The 16,560-nt window shown below is 54.3% G+C and overlaps 1 protein-coding gene across 3 annotated transcripts; it reads left to right on the top strand.

Moving 5' to 3' along the window:
- The first annotated feature begins 701 nt into the window (after positions 1-701).
- Positions 702-16,556, top strand: LOC131665109 (cationic amino acid transporter 2). 3 transcript variants are annotated; one of them, XM_058936740.1, is made up of 15 exons: positions 702-945; positions 1,300-1,523; positions 4,741-4,915; positions 6,057-6,210; positions 6,386-6,616; positions 8,859-9,067; positions 10,267-10,438; positions 10,518-10,701; positions 10,774-10,898; positions 11,238-11,482; positions 11,542-11,784; positions 11,843-11,987; positions 12,054-12,147; positions 12,217-12,344; positions 12,418-16,556. In XM_058936740.1, exons 3-15 carry the CDS (start codon positions 4,745-4,747, stop codon positions 12,747-12,749), a joined length of 2,433 nt encoding a protein of 810 aa, XP_058792723.1. In that variant the 5' UTR covers positions 702-945; positions 1,300-1,523; positions 4,741-4,744; the 3' UTR covers positions 12,750-16,556. The 3 variants fall into 3 exon arrangements, with proteins under 3 accessions (XP_058792723.1, XP_058792724.1, XP_058792722.1); XM_058936741.1 differs by lacking the exon at positions 1,300-1,523 and having other exon boundaries at positions 11,542-11,643; XM_058936739.1 differs by lacking the exon at positions 1,300-1,523.
- The last annotated feature ends 4 nt before the right edge of the window (positions 16,557-16,560 follow it).

Genomic DNA, 16,560 nt, shown 5'->3' with positions numbered 1-16,560 from the left:
CTCGCAGTAGCTAGTTTGCATTCGAATATACATACCAGAAGCGAGCTGACAATGGAACTCATGAAAACTCAAAAGCTATTACGAGATCGCTCGACTAGTTCGACGCGTACACGTACAATAAAGGAACTTTCGCAGGGCGGAGGATAACAGCTCGAGGGGAGTAGGTAGGCCGGCCGGTGTGTCAAGAATCGGTGCGGGGAGAATCGACGGGGTACGATATAAGTCGATCACGCGCACGGCAATAGGTTGCTGCAGGGCCACTCGACTTGCGCGCACCTCGGGCCCCTCGTTTTCCTCTTTGCCGAGCCTTCGCGCTGCCGAATCCACACGCGCGCAATGCCAATTTTTCAAGCTCAAACTCAAGCTCGTCCAGCGAAAGCCCCAAGAGAGAGGGGGGAGAGGGGCTATACAGCCGCTCGTGAGTGCGAATCCGTGCGAAAGTGGGCCAGCTGCGGGCGTGCAGTATATGCGTTCGAACAAAGAGGTCAGCTAAATCGAGAAAGAAACGAGAATGATCGCAGAGGGACGAGGGCTTCGGGGCGAGAGGCATGCAGGCGCCGCGCGCCGCGATGAATGAACGTCAGGACCCGCGAGCGCGCGGCCTGCGGCAGTCCGACTGGCAGGGCGGTCCGGGTAGGGTGGAGGGGTTGTGCAGCGGAAGGGCGCGCGCAGGCGCGACTCGCAGCTGTGGCCGCGGCTGCGACGGAGGGCGGCCAGTGCGAGGCAGCAGCTCGGCCCGACCGCGGACGGTGGTGCGCAGCTGTGAGTGCGAGTGTGGCAGTGCGCGCGCCAGCAGGCCGAGTCGAGGATGCCAAGGGCAGAGGCGCGAGCGGCCGAGCGCGCGACGCAGCAGCCGACCACGGGCAACCCTCCAGCGCGTCTGCTGCTCGTTTCGTAGTGCTCCCGTCACCCGCTCTCTCGGCCCATCCGGCCCACCTGACTCGGGTAACAGCCGCATGCACCATATCGATTTGCAGCACCAGCTCTCTCTCTCTCTCTCTCTCTCTCACTCTCTCATCCCTCCCTGCTCCTCGGTGCCCTCCGACCGCTCGTTGCGCGAGCAACAGATACCAGACACTGCTTCGCCACTTTATGCTCTTTTCTGCTCCCTTTCGTCGACGGCTCTCGCGCCCCTTTCCATGGAAGCAACGCTTCCAATCTCAATGGGGCTCTCGCGTGCACGTGCGAGAGTCACGAAAATGGGTTGTCCGTGTGCACCAGATAGCAGCTAGCACCGCCGTCGCCGTCGCGCGCGCGACAATCGATAGTACACCTGTCCTCTTTTTCTTTCTCTTACAGGTGCGTGGGAGTTGCTGCTGTGTCGAAATACATTCAAGCGAGTTTCGTCTCTCACTCGCGCGCACTCTACGCTATTGATTGTTCCACGCGGTCGGCGAACAGCAGCAGCAGTCTTCGCAATTTTCACACGTCGCCCGAAAAGGCAATCGATCGCTCGCGCGAGTTTGGCGCGGCGCGAGCCTGCAGCGACTGCACGGAAAGCCGAAAGGAACGGTAGTCCGAAGGTGCGATCGCGCGAATCGCAAATGCGACAAGCGGGTGAATTGCGAGCCGCCGTCGCCTGTTGCTCGCCTCCGTCGGTTCGATTGCGATATCGAGTGTAGTTATTTGGTCGCTCGCGGGCGTCGCGATTGATCGTCGATAACGACAGGCCCGCTCGCCTGCCCCTCAGCCGCGGCGGCCAATCCGCGATCTCGCGTCTCTGATTTTTAAGCCGCGTCGATGCTCGTGCGTATGGCCACGGCCACAGCAGCCACGGCGAGGGCCAGGGAGCCGCTTATTGATTTTGCGCCTTATTATGGCGTTATTTAGGTTGCGCACTCTCCCGTAACTGTCGGGCCGGCCATACGTTCGAACGACGCCCCACCGACTGTTCATCCCTTCGCGCCCGCGTTACGAATTAACCATTCGCTCGGCATTTCGATCCCGGTCGAGACTCAATATTGCAACGCACACCCGCGGCTCCCCCTCGAGAGACGCTCTACTTTTCAGGCGTCCACGCTGCGAATGCCAGCCTCCTCGCAGCCAATTTATGAAAAACTTGGCGAGGAGTTATAAGTTATAATGAGCTTTCGACGAAGGATTGCTCGTCGCGGGAATCATCGACTGTAAAGCTTCCTGCGTCTGCGAGTAGAATGGCCGAGCGCGTCTTGTTCGCCGTGCTTTTTCACGCGCGTGGGCCATCCGCAAAGAGCAGAAATAGAGTCCCTCTCTGCCGAAATGAAAGCGACAGATTGGGAAACGACGTCGGCTTCGATTTTCACGGAAAAAGGCCTCAACCGAATCCCAAACGAACCGAGTCGCACTCGTTCGAATAATCCCAGGCTATGTAACAAATCAGAAATAAAATCCCCTTAGAGACGAGGAGGAACAGGAAAAGCAGCAATGAGCAATTGTCGTCAGGCGAGAGCGTTCGTCGGGAATGAAAAAAAGTACGAGAGCAAGCGGACCGGCCGTGCGTCTCGATGAGAGTCGCTCTCACGAGCAGCCGACTAGATTAATTAGCGAGGTAATCGTCGGAGAGGGAGCAGAGGGCTCGGAGTCAGAGATAATAGCGAGCAGGAAAGATCGGAGCACTCCCAAGCGCAGCCGCGCAGCGACGACGCGGACGCGGCGCCGCACGTGCGGCAGCTGTTTTCGCGCGCGATCGGGCGGCCACCGGATAGGCGAGCGCCTATCCTTGCTACGCGTCGAACGTGCGCAGCCGATCGATCCCGGCCGCAACCCTCACCCTCCCCCAAAAAAACGTGGACTAGCGAGCCTCGGTGGCGTTTTTCCGTCGGACGAGCGCGGCCGAAACATCAAGCGCAGTCTGCCGCTGATAACGAGATCGACGGTGCGCGCACGGCAACGAAACGGGCGGGACAAAGGAGAGAAAGGCGAGCGTGCCGGCGGCGTCGCGTCCGACCGTAACCGGGCCTCGACTACTCGCGCGGTGCGCCTCGATTGCGTGCCTCGCGGCGGTCGGTCGGCGGCCGTGCGTTACCGTCGTGTCTCCATCCGACGATTCGTCGTCGTAGCGAAGTGCCAGGCCCAGGAAGAAAGCGAGGGCGAGTAAGGCGCAGTTGGCTCGTTGCCACGGGCCGGTCTGCCGAGCGGATCGGCTCGTCTGGGCATTGTCGTAAATTCATCGCCGACGCAATTGGGTATTCCTAGTGGAGCGCCGCAGAGTCGAAGCGGCCGGGAGCAAGATCGATGGCGCGGCGTGCGCGAGGTGGCGGAAAGAAACTCTCATCCGGCGCGCCCCGAGATAAATATTTCTCCGACGCGTGCTCATACGTCCGCTTTTCCCGCGGAGCTTGAGGCTAGTGGCCGATCGATTTTTTCTCTCCCCTCTCGGTCAATTGCTCGCTCTCTCTCTCTCTCTCTCTCTCTCTCTCTCTCTCTCTCTCTCTCTCTCTCTCTCTCTCTCTCTCTCTCTCTCTCTCCGTGCCTTGCCTCCTCCCTTTTACACATGTCAGGTGCAGTGACGGCTCCTTTCTGCTATGTCACCTTCACGGTGCCGAAATAAGTGCTCACGGTCGTCCCGATGTGCTCGGCGAAACTCGATTTCAATCGATGTGAAAAACTCGAGCCGAACGCACCGAGGAGACGAGAATTTTCTTCCTTCTCCCGAACCTTCGATCAACTCCCTAAAAAGACGCGCTTGTATAATACATTCACTCTGCTCGAAAAAGTGGAAAGATCTAGCTTGAATTATCGTTTGGAATCGCCGAGACAAGATAATGTCACAACGGAGCTTTTCGCTATATCGCGAGTGGCGTTCGGCTTAATCAACAAAGTCGACTGAAAAAGCGTGCAAAGTCCCAATAACCGGCACTAACAGTGCTCATGGACAGGCGACTTTGGGCTGTTGGCCGACTGGGCGGTGCGTCACACTAACCCACATCGGCGGAGAGCCGTACGGCCGGAGAAAATAGAGTCGCTTTGTACGGGAAAGTTTTGCGCGTCGGAACGAGTGGCAAGGAGGAGCAACGGAGAAAAAGAGCGAAAGACAGAGAGGCAGCGGAAGAAATTGAAATTCGCTATTATTCTCGACGGGCGTCTGGCGCCGATGAGCGCTTGCCGGGGAGACCGGAGGCGCTTCTCCGCGACACCGGATATCGACAGCCGCTGAAGTGGAAAGGGGAAGCAAAGCGAACGCGAGCCCAGTCGTAATTGCCTCGCCACTCTCGCGACATCTCCGACGGCAAGTGGCACCGGCGTTGCGCGCCCCGTCGCCTTGGCCACGATCGATTCTCCGATTTGCAGGCGGCCGCACCGAGGGAGCCCCGGGCGCCCGGGCCGCGCTCGGGAAATCGCAGGTGCGATCGCCGAGTAGGACGCGGGCACGCGCCGCTCGCCAGCTCTATCGGACGTACTTGTTGCTCGCGTCGCGTCCTATTCTCGGGGCCCGCTGGCGAGAATAGGACGCGGCAAGCGCGCCCGGCTCATCGGCTCCAAGTAGCCCTTGGTCGGCTGTAGCCGAGAGCGCGCTCGGCGATCGGGACGGCCAGGCTGGGATAAAGGCTCGACGGAAGGCTGAAAGCCAGTGGCGCTCGCAACGCTTCCTCCCGTCGCGCGCTGTTCGCGCCGGAATTGATCGTCGGAAGCGGAGCTGCCCCGGCTGCGCGCGATTGACGTTTACGGCCGCGCGCAATTGACGTTTATGGGCGCGCGATCGTCGATTGATTGATGACCGGCGTTATGTGCTCCACGAGCGCTCTCCTCTCGCTGTTTCAGCAACATGAAGCTGGAATTCATGGATAGGGAGAAAGGCTTGGAACTGTTCGGCAAGCTCATTCGCACGAAGGATGTCGAGAACCTCCAGGGCGAGCAGGCGCGAGCCGGCGGCCCAGGCCGCGGCCGCGGCGCAGCTGGCGGAGGCGCCGAGGCCGGCTCCAAACAGAAACTACAGGTACTATACGGAATCTCCATCGGTCGGGAGTCCCTTCGAGCTCGCGGCTCTGCCCAGCCGCACTCTATTCATTTGAATTGCTCTCGCGAAAAAGCAGCACGATGCGATCTTCTTTTCGTGCGCCACTTCGTCTCGCTTGGTCACCGTTTGAACGATCTGCCGGCATACGAGAGCAGCCCTCGGACAATTTCATTAGCCTGGTTATTCGACAGAACGACCCCTGCTCGGGCTAGCAGTTGTTCTTCGAAAATGCGTACTGTCTCGAGAGATAAGAGACTGACGTTGACTGTAAGGAGTATCGGACTATACCGTATCGTATTGGCAAACGATGTTTCATAGAGCTTCGGAATCCGGCGAGAAAAGCTCGATGTTAGGTCGTAATTTATGGTTCATAAAGCATTCAACGCTCAAGTCTTTCTCGCGACACGCCGCGCAAATATCAAATAACAAGAAGGATATAAATGTCGGGCCGTAAATATGCCGAGGGGCCGAGTAGGGAGAAGGACAGACAGAAAAATTGATGCTCGGCTATTGACGAAGGCGGAAGAAAAGCTCAAGCTCGTCACCGGGGCGCGCGAGATTGCGGCTGCAAATCTCCGTCGTCTCGCCGACGGAGCGGGTCGAAGGGACAGGGCCGCGATAGCGAAATCCCAGCGAGCCCCGGCCTCGTGGTCGCGTCGCGCGCGGGCACTGCCGACGCTACCTCGTTCCGAATATTAGGCGTGCGCTTGGCCGCCGCGGCGCCCGAACGCGTCCAAGTGCTGGCGCACGGGGGTGCACTCGTTCAGCGAGTCGACGCGCAATGGACAATATCGCGCGTAGTTGCGCGGGCGAATCGTCGGCGCGCGTTGAAAACCCGCCACGAAGCGCTCGGCGTCGATCGCGCGACATCGGGTATACCCCCCGACGACTGCCGATATTGCTGGCTTCGATTCGTTGTATTTAATGGCGCTCGCACTCGAATTTGGCGGTTCCCGGTTTGGCGCGGCACGACTGGCAACGCGGAGAGATGCGACGGTAGGCCGAATCAGCGTCAGCCACGAGAATGCCAGTTGCGATCGCGCGGATCGCGCGCACAATGAGAAGTGGCCGACGAACGGCAGCCCTCGCTGTACGATCAGGCCGCGCTTGCTGATTGCAGAAGTGCCTAACGACTCTGGACCTGACGTCCCTTGGTGTGGGCTCGTGCGTCGGGACAGGGATGTACCTCGTCGCCGGGATGGTGGCGCGGAGCGTCGCCGGCCCCGGCGTCGTCGTCTCCTTCATCATTGCGGCCATCGCATCCATTTTTTCCGGTGAGTAAAGCACGTTCCCCGATCGCCGCGACGGGCTGCACTTTGCTCGCTAGCGAAAAGCCGATCGCCGCGAGAACAGTCGTAAAAGCCGACGAGCGCTCGCGGTGACGCGGCTGCAAATCGGGCACGCGGCCGTCGGTAAAGTTTGGCTGGATGATTCCGGGCGAAATTGCAGGGGCTTGTTACGCGGAGTTCGGAGTTCGAGTGCCTCACACGACGGGCAGCGCTTACATGTACAGCTACGTGACGGTGGGCGAGCTCATAGCCTTCATCATCGGCTGGAACATGATCCTGGAGTACCTCATCGGGACTAGCGCCTGTGCCGCCGCGCTCAGCGCCTGCCTGGACGCCCTTGCCGACGGCGCCGTATCCGAGGCCATTGGCAGCGTCTTCGGCACCTTCTTCGGTAAGCACCTTCTGCCGCGCTTTGCAACGCACGACTTCTCTCGTTCTGCTCCCGCCATTGGCGCACGACGAGAGCAAGGACGCTCGTCGTCAGGTGTGGCGAATCGAACGAGCCTTCGGCTGTATTTCGTTGGCTGCTCGTGTAGCGCGCGAACGGTTCCAACTCAGTCGTGCTTGAGCTCGCATCGGCTCCACGGTCCAGTGCGGATCCGTTGACGCACGATCCTTTCCAGCTAGCTGGTGTTGTTGCGCGCGGATGTGGCTCTCGACGGCAAATCAGTGGCCAAAGGATGCTTGGCGACGTTCAAGCATTTGTAATTGCTCGCTGCTCCTTTGCAGCCTGATCTTTTGGCAGCGAAGACCGCACTCGAGTTATCCGTCGCTAATGATATGGTCATCAGAGGCCGGCCGTTACTTGTGCCTCGCTAGCGAGAGAGACTGTCACTCGAGGAACGCGGCGACGAGCGGAGCTTTTAGGGATTATTTTTAGCACGCAGGGCGTCACTCTTGAATCTCATTGATTACGCGCGCGCGTGCGCGCGAAAGAGAGAGAGAGAGAGAATCCGGAAAGATTAGAGGTGGTTCGCCGATGTGGACGGCTCGAGGAACGACGCGCTTGCGCAACGCGCGGCACCTGTGGACTTCATCGATCCCAGTCTCGCCGCCTCCTCCTCCTCCGCCTCCTCGCTCCTTCTTTTTCTCGGCTATCTAATTCCGTCTTTCTATTTTTTCTTCGTACCGACGACGGCGGCTGGCGGCGCGATTCAAACGCCGACGGACAGTTAGAGCATTCGCCGGCTGACCGGCATCGATTTTAAATGCAGCGGCGCTTTTGTAAGCAACCAATTTTCCAGCGCTCGATTAAAAATGCTCCGTACGCGCTCGTGGTCTCGTCACGGCTTCCACTATCCGTCGACGCGTATTGGATTCGGCAATCGATAATCGCAACGGAGTTCCGTCGCGCGAAAAGCCGTGCGGCGAGCTTTGCGCCGATGTTGACAATATTGCGGAAAACCGTTAATTTGCCAAGCGGGGAAAGTGAACGTCTGTTTAGCGTTGTAATGCCGTGGTCCGAATATATAAGTGGATTCCCCCCACCCCTCTCTCTCTTTCTTCGAGTTACATCGAGGGCGCGGTGGTGATTCAAAATTGAGAACATGCTCTTCCAGGGTACATCAACAATCGACGACATCAGGGTCGAGTGGCTGATTTCTAATCAATTTACGCGACCAAGCGTTAATAATTTAAGGCTTCTCGTGAGCGCCTCGTTAATCTTTAACCCCCCCCCCCCCGTAACCAGTGTAACTAGTTAGATGTGCGTCGAGTCGCACAACCGAAAACTTGACAGTGGAAAAAGGAATCGCATATAAACTGCTGCTGTTTATTCCTCGAAAGGAGATAACGCTGTTTGTACAACGGAGAGAGGAGCCGAGCTCCGAGAAGATCAGCCGTATTCACATTAATCAACGTTTGTTTGGCGAGCGCCGTTTGATTTTGAGATAGCTTTGGCTCGCGCAAATGCTACATCGAGCGAAGCTTTTTGCCCGACGCAATACTAGCGCTTTTCAAAGCATAAAAGCTCCCGGCTACCCGAGCGATCGCGTGACGGCCCATCCGTTTTACCCAGCTTTCCGCCCGTACAGCTACGTACGCACCGAGCGGACATCCTCGCGCGCACGCGAGGAAGAGAGGGAGAGAGAGAGCGAAAGCCAACACACGCCGCAAACTTGTCGAGCAGGCAGCGAGAAAATTAAATAGCGAGCGAGAAGAAAGGCGGCGAATGAAAAAGCGGAAGCAGCTCTTTGTACGATGTTTTCTCGAGCGCGGGCGAAAACTTCGAGTGCCGCGCTCAATTTTCCTCGCCGGTCGGACGACTTTTTTCCGGCGTCAGAGAGTAGTGCCTGGTTAATAGTCGCGCGCTCGTATGCAACAGCTTCGTAATAACGAAGAAAGGCCGCACAGTGACCAAAGTCAGAGTGTGACCATTGACGCCCATCGGGTGTCGCTCGAACGTCTCTCACTTTTTTTTATTAGCAAGATCTTCGCTCTGAATTTCGCGCGAGTCCCTCTGTACGGCAGGCCTGGTGAGCGTCGATGCGCTTGTCGGTCCTACGAGCTCTGAAAAATGCCGCGATGTCGGCTATGAGGAATGACACTATTGGCCTCGGAAGCGCGGAAGCTATCGAAGCGCCAGTGGTAAAAGCCACACGGGGACCCGATAAATTTGGCTGTATGCTCGGCAGGTCGGCCGCCGGACTTGGTCGCCTTCGTGATAACGCTGCTGATGATGGTGCTGATGGTGGCGGGTGTGAGAAAGTCGCTGGTGTTCAACAACGTACTGAACACCCTGAACCTTGCCGTCTGGGTGTTCATCATGGCCGCGGGCATGTTCTACGTGGACTCGAGCAACTGGTCCGAGCACAAGGGCTTCCTTCCCTACGGCTGGAGTGGGGTGAGTCATCTTCGATGCGCGCGAGATGCGCCAGGCAGACCGCGTGCATCTCGTTTCAACGTCATTAGCGAACACGCGCGTTGTGCTTTGCGAAGGGGACAATCGATAGGAAGCACCGCGCCGAAAAACCGACGACGTCTCCTCGGTAAAGCGCCGGAGAAGACGTATTCGAAACGCCGAAGCTTTTATCCTCGCATTTATTTTTTTATTCATCTTTTTGCTGCTTCTGCAGACGAGCACCTCTCCTTCCCACTGCCTTTAACGTTAACACAACGCCGCGAGCGTTTCTGAGATCGTTACACGTTGATGAGATCGTAACAATTTCATAACTGCGTTTGTCGAGGCTTTGACGGAAAGGGAAGAAGATCGGTGTCTCTTGGTTTCAAAGAATCTTGGAGTAGCAGTTTGATTGCGCCTGCCGGCATCAGGATTTTATTTTGCATAAGAAAGCCCGTAATTATATGCAATTTTGCGGTCGAAACGACCGTGGCGAAAGCGTTACCTCGCGTAATCTTGTCCAGCGTTTGGATAATCTTTCAGCGAGGCAAGAGCTTATTTAAAAACGAGATTGTCTCGGAACTAGTGGCCATGCAGCGTTTTCGTTAGATCAAACGGTCCTGAATAAAATAAAAATGCCGATGGAATTGTCGAACGAGTTTGCGTTGACGAACAAAGGATGCAACGATGTGCGGATTGTAAAAGTGATCCTCCGGACGTAAGAAATGAACGTCGGCATTTCGCCCGACAGATAATAGCCGGGCATCGGATCCTCGGTCCCCGTCGGTCCGCTAATAATGCATTAATGCATTCGAGTTGGGCGGCTGGCCAAGTAAAAGAGCAACCGAGTACCCGTGAAAAGACGGCGCAGAAGGCGCTTATCAGCAAGTCAGGGAGCTGCGCGCTATCTGCGACAATAACGGTAACGATAAATTGAAAGTCGCGGGGCCGAGGAAGCTAGCAAGTAGCTCAGCGGTATCTCGAGAGACGGAGATAAAAGGAGGCGTCGTGGCTCTCGTCGGCGGCGGCAAACGTCCAGAGCGAGACAATGGCGAACTTGTTGCGCCGCCGTCGCGAGCGCTGCCTGTGGCGCCGCGACGAAAAAGAAATGCGGATTCGGCGCGACGAGGCCGAGCTGGCGGCGAAGGCACGCGTGCATCAGCAGCCGAAGTCGTAATCGAGCGCGTGTGCGTGGCTGTCAGGTGTTCACCGGGGCGGCCACGTGCTTCTACGCGTTCATCGGATTCGACATAATCGCCACCACGGGCGAGGAGGCGACGAATCCCAAGAGAAGTATACCCCTAGCAATAGTCTCGTCGCTGGTGATCATCCTCGTCGCCTACGTCACTAGCAGTATGGTCCTCACGTTGATCGGTGAGTCAGCGCCGACCTCGCTCGGCACCTCGGCGGGCCGTCGCTCTCGCTAACCGCGGTCCCTCTGCTGATCTTCCAGTGCCATACGACGAGGTCGACCAGGACTCGGCGCTGGTCGAGATGTTCGGCCAGGTGGGCGCCTACAAGTGCAAGTACATCGTGGCCGTGGGCGCTCTGGCGGGCCTCACCGTCTCCATGTTCGGCAGCATGTTCCCCATGCCGCGAATCGTCTACGCGATGGCCCAGGACGGCCTGATATTCCGGTAACGCTCTACGAGCCTCGGCCGTAGTCGACACGCCACGCCGCCGCACTCACGTGCCAATGTGCGTTGCAGGTCCTTGAGCCAAGTGTGGCCGATGACGGGGACTCCCGCTCTGGCCACCGTCACGTCCGGGCTGTGCGCGGCCGTGGCTGCGCTCCTGATCCAGCTCGAAGTGCTCGTCGAGATGATGTCCATCGGTGAGTGAGACGTATCGAGCGGGCGACTCTGCCAATAAGGTCGAGGCGCGCCAAGCACGCGCTTTCCCCTTGTCGCTCGATTTGCCCGATACAAATCGCCGGGGGAGCGCGCACGAGCCTGCGCACTGCAGTCGCGCCTCGACTTTCTCGCTCCATCGCGCGTTGTCGCTGCGCTGGACGAATGATCAAGCTGGAATTCAAACGGCGAAATCGATGAGAAGGCGACGGCTGTAGCGGCCGAGTAATTTCGCGCCAACGTCGGCTCATCCCGGCCGTGAATCCGCGCGCGCGCGCGCGTTCTCTCCGTCCGACGATGCGACGACTGTGGGCGGTTCGCAGGTACGCTGCTGGCCTACACGTTGGTGTCGACCTGCGTGCTGATTCTGCGATACCAGCCGCACACGACCAACCTGGTGGAGCTGCTGCCGCAGAGCCTGCGCACCCCGTGCCGCTCGCCCTCGAGGGAGACCGCCGCGCCCACCACCTACGGCAAAGAGCTCAGGCCCGACCAGCTGGCCACGGCGCTGAACAGCGCCCAGGCGCAGGCGGACCTCGGCGTGTGCAGCAACGGCCAGAGGATCATGGTGAGTGCGGCACGACGACAGGGAGGAGCCCGCGGAGCGAGTAAAGAGCGGACTTGCAGGTGCGGCGAGTGAGGCGGGCGAACAGCTCGTCGCCGGAGTCGGACGACACGTACGGCGGCGACGAGGAGGAGATCGGTCTGGGCAAGGACGACCAGTACCTGGTGAGTGATCGCACCGAGAACAAGTTCTACGGCAGCGTGCACGCCGCCGCCGCCGGCTCGAGCTGTGGCAGCGCCCACCAGTACGCTGCGCACACGCCCATCATAGGGCCGCCGCTCGGCTACCTGCAGCGCAAGTTACAGGTAGAGTCGCGCTCGGCGGGGGGTCGCGCACGCAACTAACGCGCGCTCGTCGCCGCAGGAGGCCCAGTACCTGTGCCCGGCCATCTTCCCCTGGGTCGACCGGGGCCCCGCCACCGAGGAGTCCGGCCGCGCCGTCATGAAGCTCGTCGGCCTCCTGTACATCCTCATTTTCGCGTTCGACCTGATCGTCGTCTGCGCCATGGGTGAGTAGAGCGAGCGTCTGGCCGCGGGCCGAACCAAACTGAGAACGCCGCCCCGCTGGCCCACAGGGAGCATGGGCGGCTTCACCAAGTTTCTGCTGTTCGTCTTGTTCTGCGGCATCGTCGGCGTGCTGCTGGTGATCAGCAGGAAGCCGCAGAGCAGGTAAGCGCGAGCGACCTCGCTGCGGGTGCAGGGCCTGGGCCGACTGACGCGCGCGTGCGCCACTTGCAGGAACACGTTCATGTTCATGACGCCGGGACTGCCGTTCGTGCCGGCGATCGCGGTCACCGTCAACGTCTACCTGATCTTCAAGCTGAGCATCCTGACGCTGGTCAGGTTCACTCTGTGGATGGTGCTCGGTGAGCGAGGCCGCGGCTGGCCGTCGAGCGCGCGCCCCCGCCGTTGCTCACGCGCGCTGCCTCGTGCTTGCAGGCTTCGCCATGTACTTCAAGTACGGCATCAAGAACAGCTCGCTGGAGCGCGGCGGCGCCGATCGGGAGGCCGGGGCGGCCGGGGCGGCCGAGGCGGCCGAGCCCAGCGGCGGCACGATCGAGCTCAAGGTGACGGACGTGAACCGCGCGCAGGCCGCCGCCTCCTCCTCCTCGCCGTACGCCGCCTCCGACCGCAGCATCTACGAGGGCGAGCAGCTCGACGCCTTCGGCCAGCCCGTCTTCGGCAGTACCAGCTTCGGCGGCGCCGCCGCCGCCACCGGCTCGTCCTCGCTCTTCGTCGCCCAGGACAGCTTCCCCACTTGGGACGACTGAAGCGCCCCCGTACTCGAATAGTGCCGCCGATCGCCAGCTTCCGCGCCGCTGATTTGCTCTCGCTGCCCGCGCCGGTTCGTCTCTCCCTCGCTCTCTTCCGTCTTCTCGTTTGCAAGTGAGTTCGCTTCGTTCGCCGCATCTCGGACGACGCAGCTCGTCCGCTCTTCGAAGCCTTCCACCAGGACTGCCCTGGGTGTCGCTCGATATTTTCGTATGATATTTTTCACGAACCCGTCGATTCTCTTCCGTTATTCCGCGCTCGCTGGCCATTATTACGTTACGGCAAATGGACCGGTCCAACGGGCCAGCTAATTTTTTCAGAGAGCCGAACCTTTTCAAGGGGACTGCACTCGTGACACTCGACATATCACGCGAATTGGTCATGCACGCTGGGGGCAACAAACGATCGACGAAGAACTGATGAATTTCATATCAGAAAGTTTATTTGCTTGACTGATATAGGCGATATACTGTAGTTCACTGATGGATGTATTTTAATGAAGATTATACAGATACACGTACACGGTTAGCAATCGTTAGAGGAGACACTATTATCATCACCGTTGTAGTTACGAGTCACCATTCCAGTCTAAATTCTCTCGCAAGTGATATTTTTCCGGCAACTCTCTCAGGCGCGTACGTTGCTTTACGCGATTCGGTCATTATCGAGTATCGTTCAGTGAACAAGTCTGTAGTACTATACATAATTAACGATTTAACATTCGTATCACTTTTATACAAAACAAATTGATGTATATGATAAGCGGGGGCAAGACCTTTTTTGCGATTCTCTTCGATTATTTTCGGGCACCATTGATCATGCCGATACGCATTTACAGGCGTAACCATGATAACATTTTCGAAAGCTTGGATTTCCATCCATCTAAAGTAATGCGAAAGCGAAAAGCAAAATCTCTACGCGCAAGAATAAGTCTTTACGTTGCTCGTTCATGCTTCCGTGTATTCTAATTTATACGTCGCCGTTGCACATTATAGGTCAAACAATCTAGAGGCGCGCACATTGAATGTCGGTCGGTATCGGTTATCGACGTTACGACAATGCTATGTAACAGCCAAAAAAACATAATTTCTTGCGAATAAGCTGGCTCCCGTTGACGAATGCTCCCCTTATTTTGAGCGATGCATAGCAAATAATTGCGGCAATATTAACTATATTATCGTAGTACTTAAACGACTGTTGATGGAGAAAGCGAGAATGAGGAGAAAAAGAAGTCGATAGTAAATAAAAGGATATATATATATATATATATATATATATAAAGTTATATTATATGGGTTGAAGAGACCATATTAATGTGTAAGTTCAAACATTCCATTTTAAATATACAATCGTTTTATTTGTTAAATATTTGAGATTCATTATATATAATAAAATAGAGATGTACGTGTCAGATGTACGTGCGGTTGCAACTAATTGTTGAGGGAGACTACTGTTTGTCTTGCCTGATTCCAGTCCCTTCGAAAAACGCGTCCTAGAATTTTAACGTACTTAACCCGTATTTATTGAAATAATTGTGAATGAATATTTATTGAACATTTATCTGTCTTCTTCTCCTAAATATTTTATGCGCCGATCGTTCTTTTATGCCAATTGTATAATAAAAATCGTTTTAATAGGAGAAAAAAATAACACTAATTGCCGACGACTTTCCAATTACGCTATTTCAATTATAATCAGACGCCAATCAACGTTAAGACGTCTAACCAAAATTGTTCTCTTTTCATCGAGTCGAATTATGTTATTATCTATTTCGACAACAAGCACGCAATTTTTGAGCAGAGAAACTGCAGAATATAAATATTCTGGTCTTGTAAATAAATTTACCATCTAGATATTGTATTCGCTTGGGTCTGATATTAAAAGTAGTGCAATGTCTTTCGTCTGAAAAACAGTTGTAATTCCATTTTTCTTTTTCATCTGAGTGTAAAAATTGCTTTGATGCTCAAAAAAATCTGCTAGTTTTCCAAAAGAAATGTTTTCTACTCTTATTGTGATTTCCAAAGACTTGTCTGTTTGTTTTCCTAAGCGTCGTCATTGCGTAAGACATTTTGCTTGCAGCTTTCGTAACACAAAATATGAGGTCTCTGTTAATTCTACAGTTAGAGGTATGACAGGTTTATTAAATGCGACAGTAAAGTATGAGGTTTGATCGGAACTGTTAAAATATTAAATAAAAGTTTATGATATATCAATATAATTATATAAAAAAGTATAATTACTGCGTCTTTTGCTGTTTGTGAATTTAAAACTGATCCGACTATACTATACATATATACATATTAATATATAAAAATGTCGTGCTGTAACAATCGTTTATTTGAGTTTTTGAAAAAAGTGAGAAAGACAAGTTATGAATATTATTCTGTGAAATAACAGTGCCTGTACCCCAGACGCTAGTCAGAATTTAGATTTGTTGGTTCGTATCGACAGATTGAGACACTTGTCGTTTCAAACTATTGAGATTATCCGCTATTATTGCTATATTCAAATAGCCAAAATCAGTGTTCTTTTGCAAATATCAGTTATATCATTTGGGACTGACTATGGAACAACAATTTTTCGTTTACGTTTTAAAAGAATTTATTTATATAAACAGTACTACAAAAACTAGCTAATTGATATAGGCGATTATAGGCGATTCGTAGCGAACATACAGATATTATTCGTTTGTAAAGTTTATAAAGAAGAGCTGTAGGCAATCGTTCTTTCATTTATAACGATGTGATTTATTGAAAATGCCTGCGAAGCTTATTCGAACGAAATTGAACGACTATCGTTGCGTTTGTGAAGTATCGTTTGAAAGCAAGCTGAAGCTTCCGACAATTGTTTTAAACAGGACGAGTTCGGCCTATATTGACTTACCTTATTGTTAGTACAAAGTGTCACAGGAGACTTCATCGCGCGCACCACTTTACTCATTCGGTTCTCCGAGTCGAACGACGGACAAATGTTAATTACTCGACTTCTACTTTAGAGTTGATTAAATGTATAGTAGTCACTGGAAGAACATGATGGATACGTGAGAAATGTCTCAGCTTGTGACACGTTTTTTAAGGTATGCCGAATTTTCGAAGTTTCAAAGTTTGCAAGTCTGGTAAATAGAGAAGCGCACTTTTCGCGTGACATTAAAAATCTCCTAATTGAATTAAAAAGAAATAAAGTAAATAACATTTGGATATTTGAGAGATTGTTGAGAAACGATGTGTTTTATGTTTAGACGATATAGCAATCGGATCCGAACCTTGTAAGCAATGCACACCGCCCAGAAAAGCCAGCACCTCGTAGATTTAAGCGTGATTCATCGGATTTTGCAGAGAACGTGCGATCAAGGCAAGGGTTATACGAAGAGCCGCATGAATTGATATAGTTTCGATTAGACAGCATCTGCGTTCATTTACTGTACGTGCTCCTCTTTTCCGATCTGAGTTTCTCGTTACATGTACATAATGTTCCTAGTATTTGAATATCACGAATAGCGAGGAATTTTTATGTACTGTGCATTTCATTCGAACAGAATGTGTATGAGAGTCCGCGAACTTCTGATGTGGATGTTTCTCCTTTAGTTTACGTTTTGTTAATCGTTGTCTTGACGATCAACCCAGCCAATTTACAGAAACGCGAAATTCAAGAGAAGAACTCAAATGGAGAAAAAAATTGTTCGTTAAGTGTAAAATATTTGCACATACATGATCGCATTATTGCATTGTACTTATGTGCTGCGCGAGCAATGACTTCTGAATCTCTAGTACATAAGACTTATGAAAAAAAGTAATAAAAATGACACAAAAG

This window comes from Phymastichus coffea, unplaced genomic scaffold, assembly GCF_024137745.1.
Source record: "Phymastichus coffea isolate CEN01 unplaced genomic scaffold, Cenicafe_Pcof_1.1 PCOF00047, whole genome shotgun sequence".
Lineage (NCBI taxonomy): Eukaryota > Metazoa > Arthropoda > Insecta > Hymenoptera > Eulophidae > Phymastichus > Phymastichus coffea.
Note: the sequence above shows the minus strand (reverse complement) of the source record. Positions and strands in the feature narration are given on the sequence as shown.